Source organism: Dryobates pubescens, chromosome Z (assembly GCF_014839835.1).
Source record: "Dryobates pubescens isolate bDryPub1 chromosome Z, bDryPub1.pri, whole genome shotgun sequence".
Lineage (NCBI taxonomy): Eukaryota > Metazoa > Chordata > Aves > Piciformes > Picidae > Dryobates > Dryobates pubescens.
In genome coordinates, this window is record NC_071657.1 from 56,488,597 (window position 1) to 56,503,385 (window position 14,789).

Sequence of the window (14,789 nt, forward strand, 5' to 3'; positions counted from 1 at the left end):
GAGTTTTAAATTAACTGATAGCTACTGTAGAAAAACGTACAGAACTACTTTACAAATCATCCCTCTTGAAGAAAACAAACATGGAGCTTTTCATGTATGATGAATTTTTCTAGTAAAGCCTATCAGAATGATTTAGCAGAGCCCACATTTTTATTTAAAAAATAATGTATTTTGGATAGACTGATACTAGGCTTTGAAGCACATCAACATGTGTTTGCCAAATTGAACACCTCAGTCAGGGTCACTATGAGAATTAAGACCGAAATGACACAGTGTAACTCTGTATTCTTATTTGGACACACTTGATTTTTCTCCTATTCAAGTCTTAAAGAGGCTGTGCAGGGAAGAAATATTTTGTATTTAGGTGAACAGAAGCTTGAAAACTAAGTCCTCATGCAAGTCATGTCTTTATTCTGAACTACAAACTAATTTACTTCATACCAACCCCACTGACATTGGTGAGACTGTATCTGTCCACAAAAGAAAACACATCTAAAAGGGTCCTCACTACTGTGACAATAAGGAAATACACACTCCATAGCAGAAACGCAAGAAAGCACTATTCTGGCCCTGCATCTCAGGTGGTGATGATAGCACAGGATGTTTGAAAATCTGAAGTATTATCATCAGCAGTGCTTTCCTCTTACTTTAAATTTTTTTCAAATAAAAATATCCATTTAGAAAAAAAAAGTTAAAAAATACTATGGTACTATATGTTATTACTTAAGCTAAAACATTGCCAGCCTCAACAGGAAGATAATGAATGTGAGAGGATTACAATTTAACTCCTAAATTACAAGGCACATCAGAAGATAAACGATATGCCATAAAAAAACCCCATGATTGAATATATTATGTCAGTTGTTACCTCATGTATGAACATGTTAGATAACAGTAAATGCTGTAATTGCTTATGGTCTAGGATTTTTGGTGGTGGTGGTGGTTTTTTCCCTCAATGAATAGCATGTAACAGAATTGGGCAATAAGCTATAAAGCATTGCTGTTGCAAATAGTTGGATGCGTACTTCAGTTGTGCCACATGAATTCATCAACTTAAAGTCATTTAACAATGTAAAATTGTAGGATGAGGTTGTCATATAGCATAGGTTGCATCTGGTTTCCGACAGCTAAGACATTCTACTGGTTTTGATATATTGCCATAACCTGAAAGTTGTCTTGATTATCAAAGAGTCTGTTGGTATGAGATATACAGACACATACACTTACATATACAGAATACAGAATACATATGACAGAGAACTTACGGAATATCCAAGGAGGGTTTCCACAGATGCTCCTTGCTTTGGCTGGCAGCTGATGTGATAGAAGGTGAACAATAGATGGTGTTTCTCTGTGAGTTTTGCTGGCAGTTTAATTTTCACTTCTTCGTAGAAATCAGGGGACCTGTTTGAAAAAAGTTCCAAGCTAATTTACAACGTAAGTATGAGACTGAGCAGAAGGCAAACTTGCCAGTGGGTGTTAGGATGGCTATAAAAAATGTATACATCCTGAAAACAGCCTCATAGCCAAGTTAAACAAAATACCTATATATACAGCTATAGTTATGATCTATCTACAGTTTTGAATCAGGAAGAGCACAGATGGTATCAGATGGAATGTTTCATCTTTCATACATCTCTATATCTTTATAAACATTCAGTGTTAATCTTGTGTTCCAATATATTTGTTATGTGGATCCGAGAATGAGAATGTCCATTAGTCTCTTTTGGACCTGTAAAATCATCAAAGTGAATGATGTTAGAGTTGTGCACCTGATTCCTGCTCTTGCTCCTTTATCTTCATATTAGGAATATTCTCAAGTAACTCTGAAAAAAAACACCTCTGAAAATCTCCAAACAAGTAAAGCAATGGCCACTTATGCAATGGTTACTTACGTGAATGCACGCAGCAATCCAAATTAGGTATGACAAATCCTCAACATGTAGATGTTTAAAATAAATGTATTAGTACCAACATTCCTTCATGAACTATGTAGACTAAGAATTATTTAAAGAGGTCACAATTACTATTTCTCAAGTAATACAAAGAGTTGCAATACTTACTTATTATGATATGTGACAGCTGTGTAGATTTCTTGCACAAATTCTGAACCTGAAGATTTCCCAAAAATTACCTACATTAAGAAAAGAAAATAGCAGCACTCAGGTCCACAATATTTCATTTTCATCATCTTGCATAAATTTTAAGAGCGTATATGAAGGCTAAATTTGACTATTCAATTTTATTTGAACACATTGACTAAAATGTCTTACTACCAAGCGTCTTCCCCACACACCACCAGAAAATGCAGTGGAGGCCATTCCCAGAGCCACTGACTACCTTACATCACATTTTCCAGGCTTGCACTGAAACACTAGAACTTGCATGAATATAGTTGTAATAAGCCTCTTCCACAATGTCACATTGCCTTTAACTAAATTCTAAAAATTTAAATTAAAATTATTTTTTAAAATTTGCTTTTTGGCTGTGGTCTGCTCTGTATAGGGTGAGATCCATCTCACCTTACCTTAGAGGTGCTTAAATTGCTTCCCTCATTTCAGACACAGCTTCAAGGTAAGGTCCTGAAATTTAGTAATTTTAAAGGGAGCCCAGGGAGATGATCTTGGACATGGATGTCTGTACACTGCAAGTCTGTAAGTACTGAGGTGAAGCTCTCTCACAGATGAGAGGATTGCCAGTTGAACTGTGTCTGTCCTAGTTGTCATATGGGCAGAGTTTAAGGAAACCAACAATGCTGTATTGTGTCAAAGGTGGTACTGCATCCACAGAGTACACGCCCATCTCTGGAAGGAATGTAGCTTGGGAAAACACTGTGCTGATGTTCTGATTTCAATTCCAGAGCTCATGTGGCAACCCAGGCAACCAGCACCAGAACAAGGGGACACAGTCTCAAGTTGTGTCAGGGGAGGTTTAGACTCGAGGTGAGGAAAAAGTTCTTCACTGAGCGAGTCATTCGTCATTGGAATGGGCTGCCCAGGGAGGTGGTGGAGTCGCCGTCCCTGGAGGTGTTCAAGGGGAGATTGGACGTGGCGCTTGGTGCTATGATCTAGTTGTGAGGTCTGTTGGAACAGGTTGGACTTGATGATCCTTGGGGTCTCTTCCAACCTTAGTTACTGTGATACTGTGATACTGTGAAAATGATGAAGTATGCATTGTGCAGCATCAGCACACTGATAAAGGCTGGCCAGGTGCTAGTCCTTGCTCTAACATATTGTTGGATTTAAACACCTCAGAGTAATATTTCCACTCATTCCCCCCACCTCTAACACGTAAGAGATTTTATCCCAATGTCACTTGCAAATACTCTGTTACAGTGTCACAGTTTCCCAGAAAGTTCAGGCTGAAGCAGACATCTAGGTTAGAATGCTTTAAAGTGAAGCATTGATAAAGCTTGGTAAAGCTGAAGAGAGTATCTTGTAAAGAACGATGTTGAATAACCTGAAAAAAAGTGCTGTCCGCTCTACTAGTCATGCATGCTTAAGCCCTCACACTCAGAGTGTTTCAAACACAGCAAACTGTCTGCACTGCATGATCGTGCACCTGTTCAGATTCACACAATGGAGATCCGAACTGCTCCCCTATGGTTTTACACAGCAGTGTCTGCATACTTATAGCGCACATGGAGGAGTTATACTGGAAGACAGACCACTTGATTCTTAAAAGATCTCTGAAGCTCTGTGACTTTTATCATTCAAGTTTCCCCCCCAGCACTGATGTAATATGCTGTCACTCTTCTGAAAATAAGGCAGGAAAAGGAGATTAGAAAGAGTGATATGCCTGTGTTCCACTCAAGTGACAAGTCTGCATTCTGATGAGAATGTCAGTGTCAAGGCTTTCTAAGGTCCCACTAGAAACTGTGGTGGTGGGAAGCAAACAATGAGTTATCTCTTCAGAGGTTCCTTGGGAATGCATGTAAGTAGAAGTTTGCCAAGAAATCTCAGTGTTTACTACCGGCATTGCACAGGATGGGTCTTCACCACACATAAACTGGATCTTGATGGTAATGTTTCTTGCAGAAGCCAGTCGGTTAGCAAAATTCAGCCTCTGAGGGTAAACATAGAGGAGATTTCTGGAAGAAAAGGAAGAATAAAATGGGTAAATGACAAGCATTAGCAGTTCAAAATGAAGTGCACAAATAAGCATTTTTCTTATTCCTTTCCCTGTTCTTCAATTTCACCTAGATAGTGAAACCTTTGCTAGCACTCTATTTCAAACGTTTACAAGGAAAAGGTAAGCTCTTACTGTGACACACAGATCATACTATGTTTAAGGTTTCTCATATGCTATTTTGGGAAGGCAGTCTATCCTTTTTTTTTTTTTTTTATAGTATGTAACTCTTAGTTACAAATGTATGAATAGATTTGCTCAATTTAATGAAAATCATTAATTCAAGAAAGCAGTTCCCTTGTCAGCTGTGAAGAATCAAGACTTTGGAAGGAGTAAGAGATCACTCAAAGGTGACAGAAACAAGTAAACTAGTAAATATATCCAACAATTAAAAGTTCATACATTCCTATCTTATAGAAACAAAATGGCATGTATTTCTAGATTATGCAAATGAAAAAGCAGTATCAATGAATCTGAGTAAATACAAACGATATTTTGAACTGGTATTCTAGAAACTGATACTTTTCAGTAATGAATAAAAGTAATGCTTTAAAATGCAGTACACTTTGTTGCTTACTAGCATTTGTACATAGACACAACACTTAATTTTAAAAACACCCTTCATTTCAGTGGGGAATTTGGCAGCATAGAAGGTCTTCCACGCTCAAAACCCAGCAATTCTGGGAAAAGAGTCAAAATGCTAACAGAAAGCTTTTTCATAGAATCATAGAATCAACAAGGTTGGAAAAGACCTCAAAGATCATCAAGTCTTCTTCAACAGTCCACAGCAAGTTTGAGATTTCAGCTACACCTGGATTACAAGCATTCTGGCATCATCCAGCACCTATTTCATGTCTCATTTTCCCAGTCTGGTATAGGATTCTTACTGTTTGTCCTATGAGTGTAAGGAATGAAGTGTAGTGTTGCTAGAAGCATGCTGGATTTCATGCTTACTTTCAGTCTGTCATAGTCAGAAGCTACACACAAATTCACTCTGCTCTTACCACAGGTATTTTCTCAGCACCATCATCAGCTGAAAACATGAAGCATCTTTGGAAAATATTGCCACTAGGTCAGACAGTCCATCTTCCATTTATTGTATCTCATGACATGGAGAACTGTGATTGATTCTCCTTTCTGCCGTTTGTCACAACGCGGCAAAATGATCTCCAACTACACACAGTTCAAGCTACCTTCCTAACCCACACAAGATATGTGGGCAATGGCAAGCCTTGGCAAACAAACAAGCGTGTAACTTACCATTCCTTTTGGTCAGAATAGTACTCCTGCCTGCCAAACTAATGCACTTTCTTCCTTACCTTCTTAAGTGCAATTTCTTCTCTGCCTAGCTCTCCAAGATGATGTTAGGAAAAGTTGAGTGAAAGAGAGAAATGTATTGGTAACCTCCACTGAATTATGCTTGGGAGAATGAAGGATATTATCAACATTACTTCTGCCAGAGGTGAAGAAATACCTGCACGGAAGGCTGCATAATCCAGTCATTGCTTCATTAATCTGCAAACCAGCAGAAGATGTCACAAATCCATATAATGTCCCTGAGCACTGGCTTTTACATTTAGATGTGACTTGAGTTGAAATATCTGTAAAATCATAGAGACCTCTCTGCTGACTACACAACCACGGCAGTATTACTTCAGCAAGTATTGTACTGAAGCTTGAGCCATTTTTGTTCCAGTAGTTTAAGGATTCTTGCTTACACATGCATAAAACCCACCAGTGCTGAGGAACAACAGAGGCTACTTTCCATCATTTCTCAACAGTTGTGGCTGACCACACAGGTCTCATCAGACTGGAAGTTAGCCAGTGTGACACCCACATGTCCTGGAGGCTGAACCCGATCCCTGAGCCACTTTATCCTGTCCTTTGGCATTGGGCTTGAAAACCTTAACAAAATTTGAAGTTTGAGTCAATACTGAAAAAATGTTGCTAGCAGAACCAGAGGAACTGAGTGGAAGGATGACTAAAACCATAGATATCTGTAGATTCAAATCACAGAAAAAATGTTACCTAGATCTCAGAGTCAAATAAACTAAAATTTTGATAGCTTTATCTCCAGGACTTATAATTACTCATTATGTGTCACTGAACTGACCTATCATTACTTCAAATATCAAATACTGCAAATGAGTAATCATAGAATCATAGAACGGCTTCAGTTGGACAAGATCTTGAAGATTACCTAGTTTCACTCCCACTGCCATGGGCAGGGACACCTCGCACTAGACCAGATTGCTCAAAGCTTCATCCAGCCTGGTCTTAAAACACTTCCCAGGATGAGGAATCATCAACTCCTCTGGGCAACCTATTTCAGTGTTCTGAACACTCTCATAGTAGAGAACTTCTTCCTAATGTTTAATCTAAATCTACCCTGCTCTAATTTAAAAACACTGCCCCTTGTACTACCACTATCATGCTGGTGTAAACAGCCCCTTCCCAACTTTCTTGTAGTCCCTCCTTCAAGTACTGGAAAGCCACTATGAGGTCCCCCTGAAGCTGCACAGCCATTTGAACAGCAATTCTTCCCACCCATTCTGTAGGAAAGGTGCTCCAGACCTTTGATCATTTTTGTGTCCCTCCTCTGGACCCACTCTATCAGGTTCATGTCTGTGTGTTGAGAGACTCAGAGCTAGACACAGTATCACAGAATCACAGAATGTTAGGCTCTGGAAGGGACCTCAAATGATCATCTAGTCCAACCTCCCTGTCGCAGCAGGATCACATATACCAGATCACACCGGAATGCATCCAGGAGGGCTTTGAATATCTCCAGAGAGGGAAACTCCACAACCTGCCTGGGCAGCCTGGTCCAGTGTTCCATCACACTCACAGTCAAATAATTTTCCCTCATGTTTACATGGAACTTACTATGCCTCAGTTTTCACTGTCCCGGGGCATCACCAAGAAGAGCCTGGCTCCATCCTCTTGGCACTCACCCTTTACATACTTATAAACATGAATGAGGTTGCCATTTAGGCTCCTCCTCTCCAAGCTAAAGCGCTCCAGCTCCCTCAGTCTCTCCTTGTAAGGCAGATGTTCCACTCCAGTAATCGTTTTTGAGGCTCTGTGCTGGACTCTTTCAAGCAGTTTCCTGTTTTCTTTAACTGAGGGGCCCAGAACTGGACATAATACTCCAGATGTGGCCTCACCAGGGTAGAGTAGAGGGGGGAGAAGAACTTCTCTCAATTTACTAACCACACCCCTTCTAATACACCCCACAATGACATTTGCCTTCTTGGCCTCAAGAGCACATTGCTGGCTCATGGTCAACCTTGACCATGGACAGAACCTTGACCACTAGGACAGAAGCTGCCTGAATGAAGTATAAAGATCTGAAGAAAGGAAGACTGTAACTGCAGAATTGCGTTTTTATACATCAAATTGCCATCTCAGGCCTTGTGACTCCTCCAGTTGTGTAAACAGAGGTAAAGCTCCATCTTAAAATTCTCACTGAATTCCAATAACCAAAAGTGAAATTTCTGACATACCAAATTTTTACACATAATAGTGAACTTATTTGAAATATGATGATACAGCTAAGAACTGAGGTGAAAATATTTCACTAAATATATTTAATTAATTAATAAACTTAAATTAATAAACACTGTCAAGGAGTGCCAGCAAATACAGTAGCATGCTGTATCTTCCTCAAATACAGGATACATACCCTGCTGAGGTTACATGTGTTAGATAATATGAGGCAAAATTTCATGCTTACCAGAGATAATGCACTTCAAAAATTACAGTTGAAAATGATTAACAACCTTAGTGAATGGCATAGGATTCAAAGCTTTGCAGAACGGTTAAGTGTTAGAACTGGAACTAGATTTAAGAATTGTAATTCAGTCCCACATTCCTTCTGCTTTAGGAAGTTGCTTGAACTGAGATGCCTACACATTAGTTTCATTCTTTATTTTCTACAGGTCTCTGGAAGACTTCTTGTGAAAGAGAAGAGCACTAGTGTACTTGGTATGCATTAAAAATTATTTGCATTTCATTTCAGTTTTTTAAATGCTTTTAAATGCAAGATTTTCTTGATGACAGTGTGCCTTCCCCCCTCCCCCCACACTACAGAGCAAAGAACAAACAAATACTGAAGCTGAAGAACAATGGCATCGACAATACAACATGAGATTTGTTTGGAAAGTAAAACACAATATTTATCAGTTATGATAGATTTAAAATTAAAGTGCTCAGCAGAATGTGAAAGCAGATATTATGCTAAGGATTTTCATAAAGAGAGCTGGCAGCTGTTCGAAATACCAAATTATAAAGATTTTTTTTTAAATGCTGTTGTTGCTTTTTTTAAAATTATACTTGCTTAAAAGTATATTGAAAATAGTTTTCAAGAATTTAACATACAATGTCAAATTAAAATTTACCAAAATATTTTGAAGAACACAAAAAGCCTCTTTAATTAAACCACTTGCATTTGATTTTTTTTTTTTTTAATAATAATTACACGTTGCTTTGAAGGCTTTGCTTTCAACTGGAAATTTAGACAAATCCGTATTGTATTCAGACCCATGTTCAGTGACTTCAGAGATCACTATGCCATGGTAGCATTTTTTTCCTCTCTGCCTGTATACCTAATTAATGATGTTTGTTATGAAAAGTTAGGTGTAACACTTCACCTGAAAGCTCTGTGACAAACAAGCTGCCTATGGGAGAGGAACATTGTTTTGTTTTCACTGTTTCTGCTTTGTTTTGCAACATTTGCCAAAGCCATTTTTATCTGAGTGAAAGGCAAAGAAAAGTCAGGAAATTTTCCATGAAACCTCTTACTGCTGAGACAGTATAGTAGATGCCCAGGAAAGATTAGGAAGCTTGGAAAACAGCAAGCAGCTATGTGCATTGGGATGAAATTATGTGTAATAAAGTGTAGAATAGATCAGGACACACTCACATCAAAGTCTGAAATTGTAGTAGCAAAAGCTAAAGTAGGAAGTAGCTAAAGCTACTTCCTTCACTTGTGCACAACAATGCAATACTAATCCCTACTTTGTATAGTCTGAAAACAGAACCAGAACTCCTAGCATCTAGGAGCCCCAGTCTAGAGCCATGGCCCTGCAAAAGACACACAGGGCTACTGTGCTCTCTCCAGATCCCACTGGCAGTGAGGCAGAAAGCAGCAGATAACACTATGACAGCAATAACAGATCATTATACAGCAATAGCCTTTATTCCCTCAAAATTACTCAAGGATGGGGTAGATTGATTAGCACCAAAACAGTAGGCCTCCAGTTCATGCTGCAAACTACAGCAAGCCCAAAGACAGCACACAGTGATTTGCAATTAAATGAAACAAAGGAGCAAATGAAAGGTTGGGGTTTCTCCTCTCCCTCTGAAAATCCCCTTAGCATTAGGCACTTCCTCTATCGAATATAAAACTTCCTGTGCTTGGTTAAGCTGAGGTACTGCTGAAGAAATGGGCCTAATCCTTCCTCCTCAGCACCAACATTTCATCAACATTCTACAGTAGCAGTAAGCAGCATCATTTTCAGGTATATTTAATAAGGAAAAATATAAATAAACTCTAAAATACATGATTTTTTCATATTAACATAGAAGGGTATTGAGATAAATAAATCTTGAAATATTCAGGGAACTATTTTTGTCATAGAAATATAGATACACCAAAACAACAACAAAAAAGTGGTCAATTTCACAGTGCACAAAGTGGCAGACTGATCTTCATGATATAAATATTTAAATTAATGGCATTATACCCATATAAAAACTAGCAGGAGCTATGATAACAGATTATAACAGAAGGCTTTTCTGCTTCTTCTATCATAAAGGAAAAAGATATTACTTTTTAAAAAAAACTTGTTTCCTTTGAAATATCTTTCATCTCCTGCAAAAAAAAACAGACCTCAAAACCAACCAACCAACCAACCAACCAACCAACCAACCAACCAACCAACCGCAACAACAGCGAAAACACAACAAAAACTTTTCACTTTCCTTGGAAACATCCAGGAGAGAAACTAAAGCTAAATGTTTCATTTGTATTTGTCTGGACACGCTTAGAGTATTATTATGCCAGTAATAGCTTATCAGTCTGCATTTTGGTAAGTTTTCACATTTGTATGTCTAACCGTCTCCTACATTCACAATAATGTTCATAGAAAACAGGTGATTATTTTATCCATTGTCATTGTTTTAATACATGAATCCATAGCACTGGCCAAAAATTGGTTTGCAGACTTACAATCAAAAAATTAGGAAACATTGTATCACCCATAACACATTAGTGTGCTATGACACTAAGTTATGACATTGTTTAACAGGATGGTTCTATTTTTAATAATAATAATAATAATAATAACCACCAGGTTGGAAGAGACCTTTAAGATCATCGTGTCCAACCTATCATCCAACACCACCTAATCAACTAAACCATGCAACCAAGCATCCTGTCAAGTCCCCTCCTGAACAACTCCAGTGATGGTGACCCCACCACCTCCCCAGGCAGCCCATTCCAATGGGCAATCACTCTCTCTGTGTAAAACTTCCTCCTAACCTCCAGCCGAAACCTCCCCTGGCACAGCCTGAGACTATGTCCTCTTGTTCTGGTGCTGGTTGCCTGGGAGAAGAGACCAGCCCCCCCTGTCTACAACAGGTAGTTGTACAGAGTAATAAGGTCACCCCTGAGTCTCTTCTCCAGGCTAAGCAACCCCAGCTCCCTCAGCCTCTCCTCATAGGGCTTGTGCTCCAAGCCCCTCACCAACTTCGTTGCCCTTCTCTGGACTCATTCTAGCAAGTCAGCATCCTTCCTAAACTGAGGGGCCCAGAACTGGACACAGTACTCAAGGTGTGGCCTAACCAGTGCAGTGTACAGGGGCAGAATGATCTCCCTGTTCCTGCTGGCCACACTGTTCCTGATGCAGGCCCAGGATGCCATTGGCCCTCTTGGCTGCCTGGGCATACTGCAGGCTCATGTTCAGCCTACCATCGACCAGCACCCCCAGGTCCCTCTCTGCCTGGCTGCTCTCCAGTCACTCTGACCCCAGCCTGTAGCTCTGCATGGGGTTGTTGTGGCCAATGTGCAGAACCCGGCACTTGGATGTGTTAAATCTCATGCCGTTGGACTCTGCCCATCTGTCCAGCCTGTCGAGGTCCCTCTGCAGAGCCTCTCTACCCTCCAGCAGATCAACTCCTGCCCCCAGCTTGGTGTCGTCAGCAAATTTACTGATGATGGACTCAATGCCCTTGTCCAGATCATCAATAAAGATGTTCAAGAGAGGAAAGGGAATACAGTAACATGAAACACTTCATATCTGTCTCTATTCAAGTTTAGAGTGACTTTGCATATCTTAATCTCAGGTTCAAAACAGTATTCACCATGCAGAGAATTGTAGGACAGTTAAATTACACAAAGAGTAGGAAGACTTTACAGAGAGATCTGGACAGGCTGGATTGCCAGGTGAGTGGTTATGAGGTTCAACAAGCCCAAGTGCTTCACTTGGGTGACAACAACCCCATGCAATGCCACAGGCTTGGGAAAGAGTGTCTGCCCCATCCAAACGGGACCTGAAACTGGCAGTCAACAGCCAGTTGAACATGAGCCTGTAGTGTGCATCCTGCAGCATCCTGGCCTGTATCAGCAACAGTGTGGCCAGCAGGACTAGGGAAGTGATCATCCCCTTGTGCTTGGCACTGGTGAGGCCACACCTTGAATACTGTGTTCAGTTTTGGGTCTCTCACTGCAAGAAAGACATTGAGGTGCTAGAGTGTGTCCAGAAAAAGGACAACAAAGCTCATGAAGGGTCTAGAGAACAAGTTCTATAAGGAGCAGCTGAGGGAACTGGTGTTGTTTATCCTCTAGAATTACCTGAAAGGATATTGTAGCAAGGTGGAAGTCAGTTTCTTTTTCCTAGTAACAAGTGATAGGAGAAGAGGAAAAGTGCTCAAGTTGTACCAGGGGAGGTTTAGGTTGGGTATCAGGAAAAATTTTCAGTAAGGGTTGTTGAGTAGGTTGGTTGAGTTACCATCCCTGGAGCTATTTAAAAGACTTTAGATGTGACACTTAGGGACATGGTTTAGTGGAGGACTTGGCAGTGATAGGTTTATTGTGGGCTCAATGACCTTAAAAGTCTTTTCCAACTTCAATGATTCTATGATTCTAAATAGATCAGCCTAGATTACCTAACTATACTTTTGCTCACCAAACAGAACACTGGTACTATTGTGTTGCAAAAAGGTCTCAGATGCAGCAAAGTGATTCTGGCTTGTGGCAAAAGCGGATGCTTTCAATGGCACTGCACACACACAAGCATTACTTCTGCATTCCACCTACTTCCAGATTCTGCTGTTTCATAATATTTTGCAAAGCTGGTTTGGCTGTGTGGGGAACTCTTCCTGGAGCTCATTAACAGTTTCAACTTGTAACTTCCCCTTCCTTGTTCCAAGCATGTTTGTTGTCACAGCCAAAACATGACCCAGCATTTCAGCATTTTTGCACCATTTCCTCAATGTATCTAACTAACTGTCTTCAGAATTTTATTTATTAACTGATTGAATTTTCCATTTACAGCATAAGACTACTTATGGCATGTCGTTTTTGTCATTACCACTGATTTACTAATTAAGTAAACATCAGTGACGGCAACTACTTTTTATACATATTATTTTCATTATTATAGTTCTACTTTGCTTTGTCGTCTTGACTTCTGCTTTGGTGAAAATCAAAGCAGAGATCAAAAAGCCTGAGGAGATTAAGCATGCTGGGTGTGAACTCTTGCTCAAAGAACGTAACTGTTGAGCTACAGTAAGCTTCTTCTAATGTGGGTATATGCATTCAATACAGACACCTGAGCAACTGAAAGACAGTGTGGAGACACCCAAACTTGCTTCAGGTGATGCACAAGACAGTTTTCAGCACAGTGGCTTTGATATTGATTATGTCTGGCTGCAAAAGTTTACTTGATAAGAACTAAAGGGGGAATATTCTGTGCAGACTTAACTCTTTCTAATTGAGCAATAGAGCTGTTATTAATACTTTCCATTTTCAAAAGCATGCCTTTAGACCCTATGAGGCTGCACATTGCAGCTGACACATTCTACCCACTATTTGGGCCAAATAATGAACATGAAAGTTACAATTCTGTCTTTTTTTTTTTTAAGGCATCATTACTTAAGTTCATTTACATTTGCACTTTCGATTGTATACAAACTGTTTCCTCTATATAAATGTATTAATAATCCCCCATCAAAACTGGAAAAAAAAAGAAAAAAAATAGGAAGAAGACAAGACAATCACTTCTGTCTTTGATACACAGAAGTACCTTAACACTGCATTTTAGCATTCTGATGCCAAGAGCACAAAGAAACTGCCCTTTGGAATTCGACTACTGCAGGTTCATGGAACAGCTAAGGAACAACCCCTCCAAAATTTCTAATGAGACTCTACTGAAACTGGCTCACTTACTCATTTCCCTGCTGACACCACATTGCAAGTTGTTACTGTAAGACAAAATACTGCTTCCTCCTTTCAGTTTCCTTAAAAGCTGAGACCTAAATACAGATGTCGCCCATGCCCACTGGCTCTCCAGTTTCACCTGAAGCTGTGGAGCATCTTTCCCAGGATAAATTAGTCCAGAACCCTGCATTCTGAGATCTACTGACATAATACATAGAATACATAGAATAAACCAGGTTGGAAGAGACCTTCAAGATCATCGCATCCAACCCATCAACCAATCCAACACCACCTAAACAACTAACCCATGGCACCAAGTTTTGCCTTTCCCTTCTCCCCTCCTGGGCAGGGTGGGAGAGCTGGCTCTTTGCTTATCTCTGCTGCAAGAAGAGAATAAGCTTTGCATGCTTTCATTTGGCCTTTTCATTCTGTGGTTCTTTACTGATAGTCACATCTTTGCAACTAATGCAATTCAGCACCTAGATAGTGTTTCATGGATCAGAAAAGTCCCTTAGAATAGTATCAGCTACTGTTTAAAAAAGCACTCTGGTTTACTTCCATGCTTTCACTAATACAATGGTTACATGAAATTTTGTATTTCTGTATCTATAATACTACAATACTCCCTTTAAAAATTACTCCTAGTTAGCTATTACCAGTACCACTGCTCACTAGCACTGCTATGTGCCATAAACTCATTGAAGCACATTCTGTTGATACTCTGTTCTTCTTGGAGACTTGGAGATGCCAGACTGTTAAGAAGGTATGGGAACTGCAAGTTGCATACTACTGAATATTGTGCTGTCCTTGAAACAACCTGAATTTAGGAAACAACACTGTAGCCCAGAATTCTTGTTCATGGCAAAGTACACAGAACAACACATTATTTCCTCAGTCATGTAGATGACTCAACAGTAGAAGTAACCCAGCACAAACACTTACCAAAATGTAAAAGTTATAATAAGATGTACTCCCCCCACAAAAAAAAAGATACAGGAAAAAGAAGAAGAAAGACATCTATATGCCAAGCCAATGACAGCTGTTGCTTGTTTCTTTTAGAAAGTGTAGAAAAATTGTCATAGGACAACATAATTAGAGTAGTAAATACACTACAGAACATCCTGCGGGTATTTTATCTTGTTATGGCTGGTAAAATTACATCATCACCCTTACACGTAGTCTTTGACATCTCTAAAAAATAGTGTGTTTTTATTTCTGA

At 39.6% G+C, this 14,789-nt stretch overlaps 1 protein-coding gene across 1 annotated transcript in view; it reads right to left on the minus strand.

Annotated features, from left to right (window-relative positions):
• The window catches only part of DOCK8 (dedicator of cytokinesis 8), a 75,743-nt gene that overhangs the window by 44,709 nt on the left and 16,245 nt on the right, over positions 1 to 14,789 (minus strand). The window contains exons 13-15 of the mRNA XM_054178526.1: positions 3,973 to 4,090; positions 2,064 to 2,134; positions 1,266 to 1,404 (exon numbers count right to left, since the gene is read on the minus strand). Of these exons, the coding sequence (XP_054034501.1) occupies positions 1,266 to 1,404; positions 2,064 to 2,134; positions 3,973 to 4,090 (328 nt within the window). The remainder of the gene's footprint in view (positions 1 to 1,265; positions 1,405 to 2,063; positions 2,135 to 3,972; positions 4,091 to 14,789) is intronic.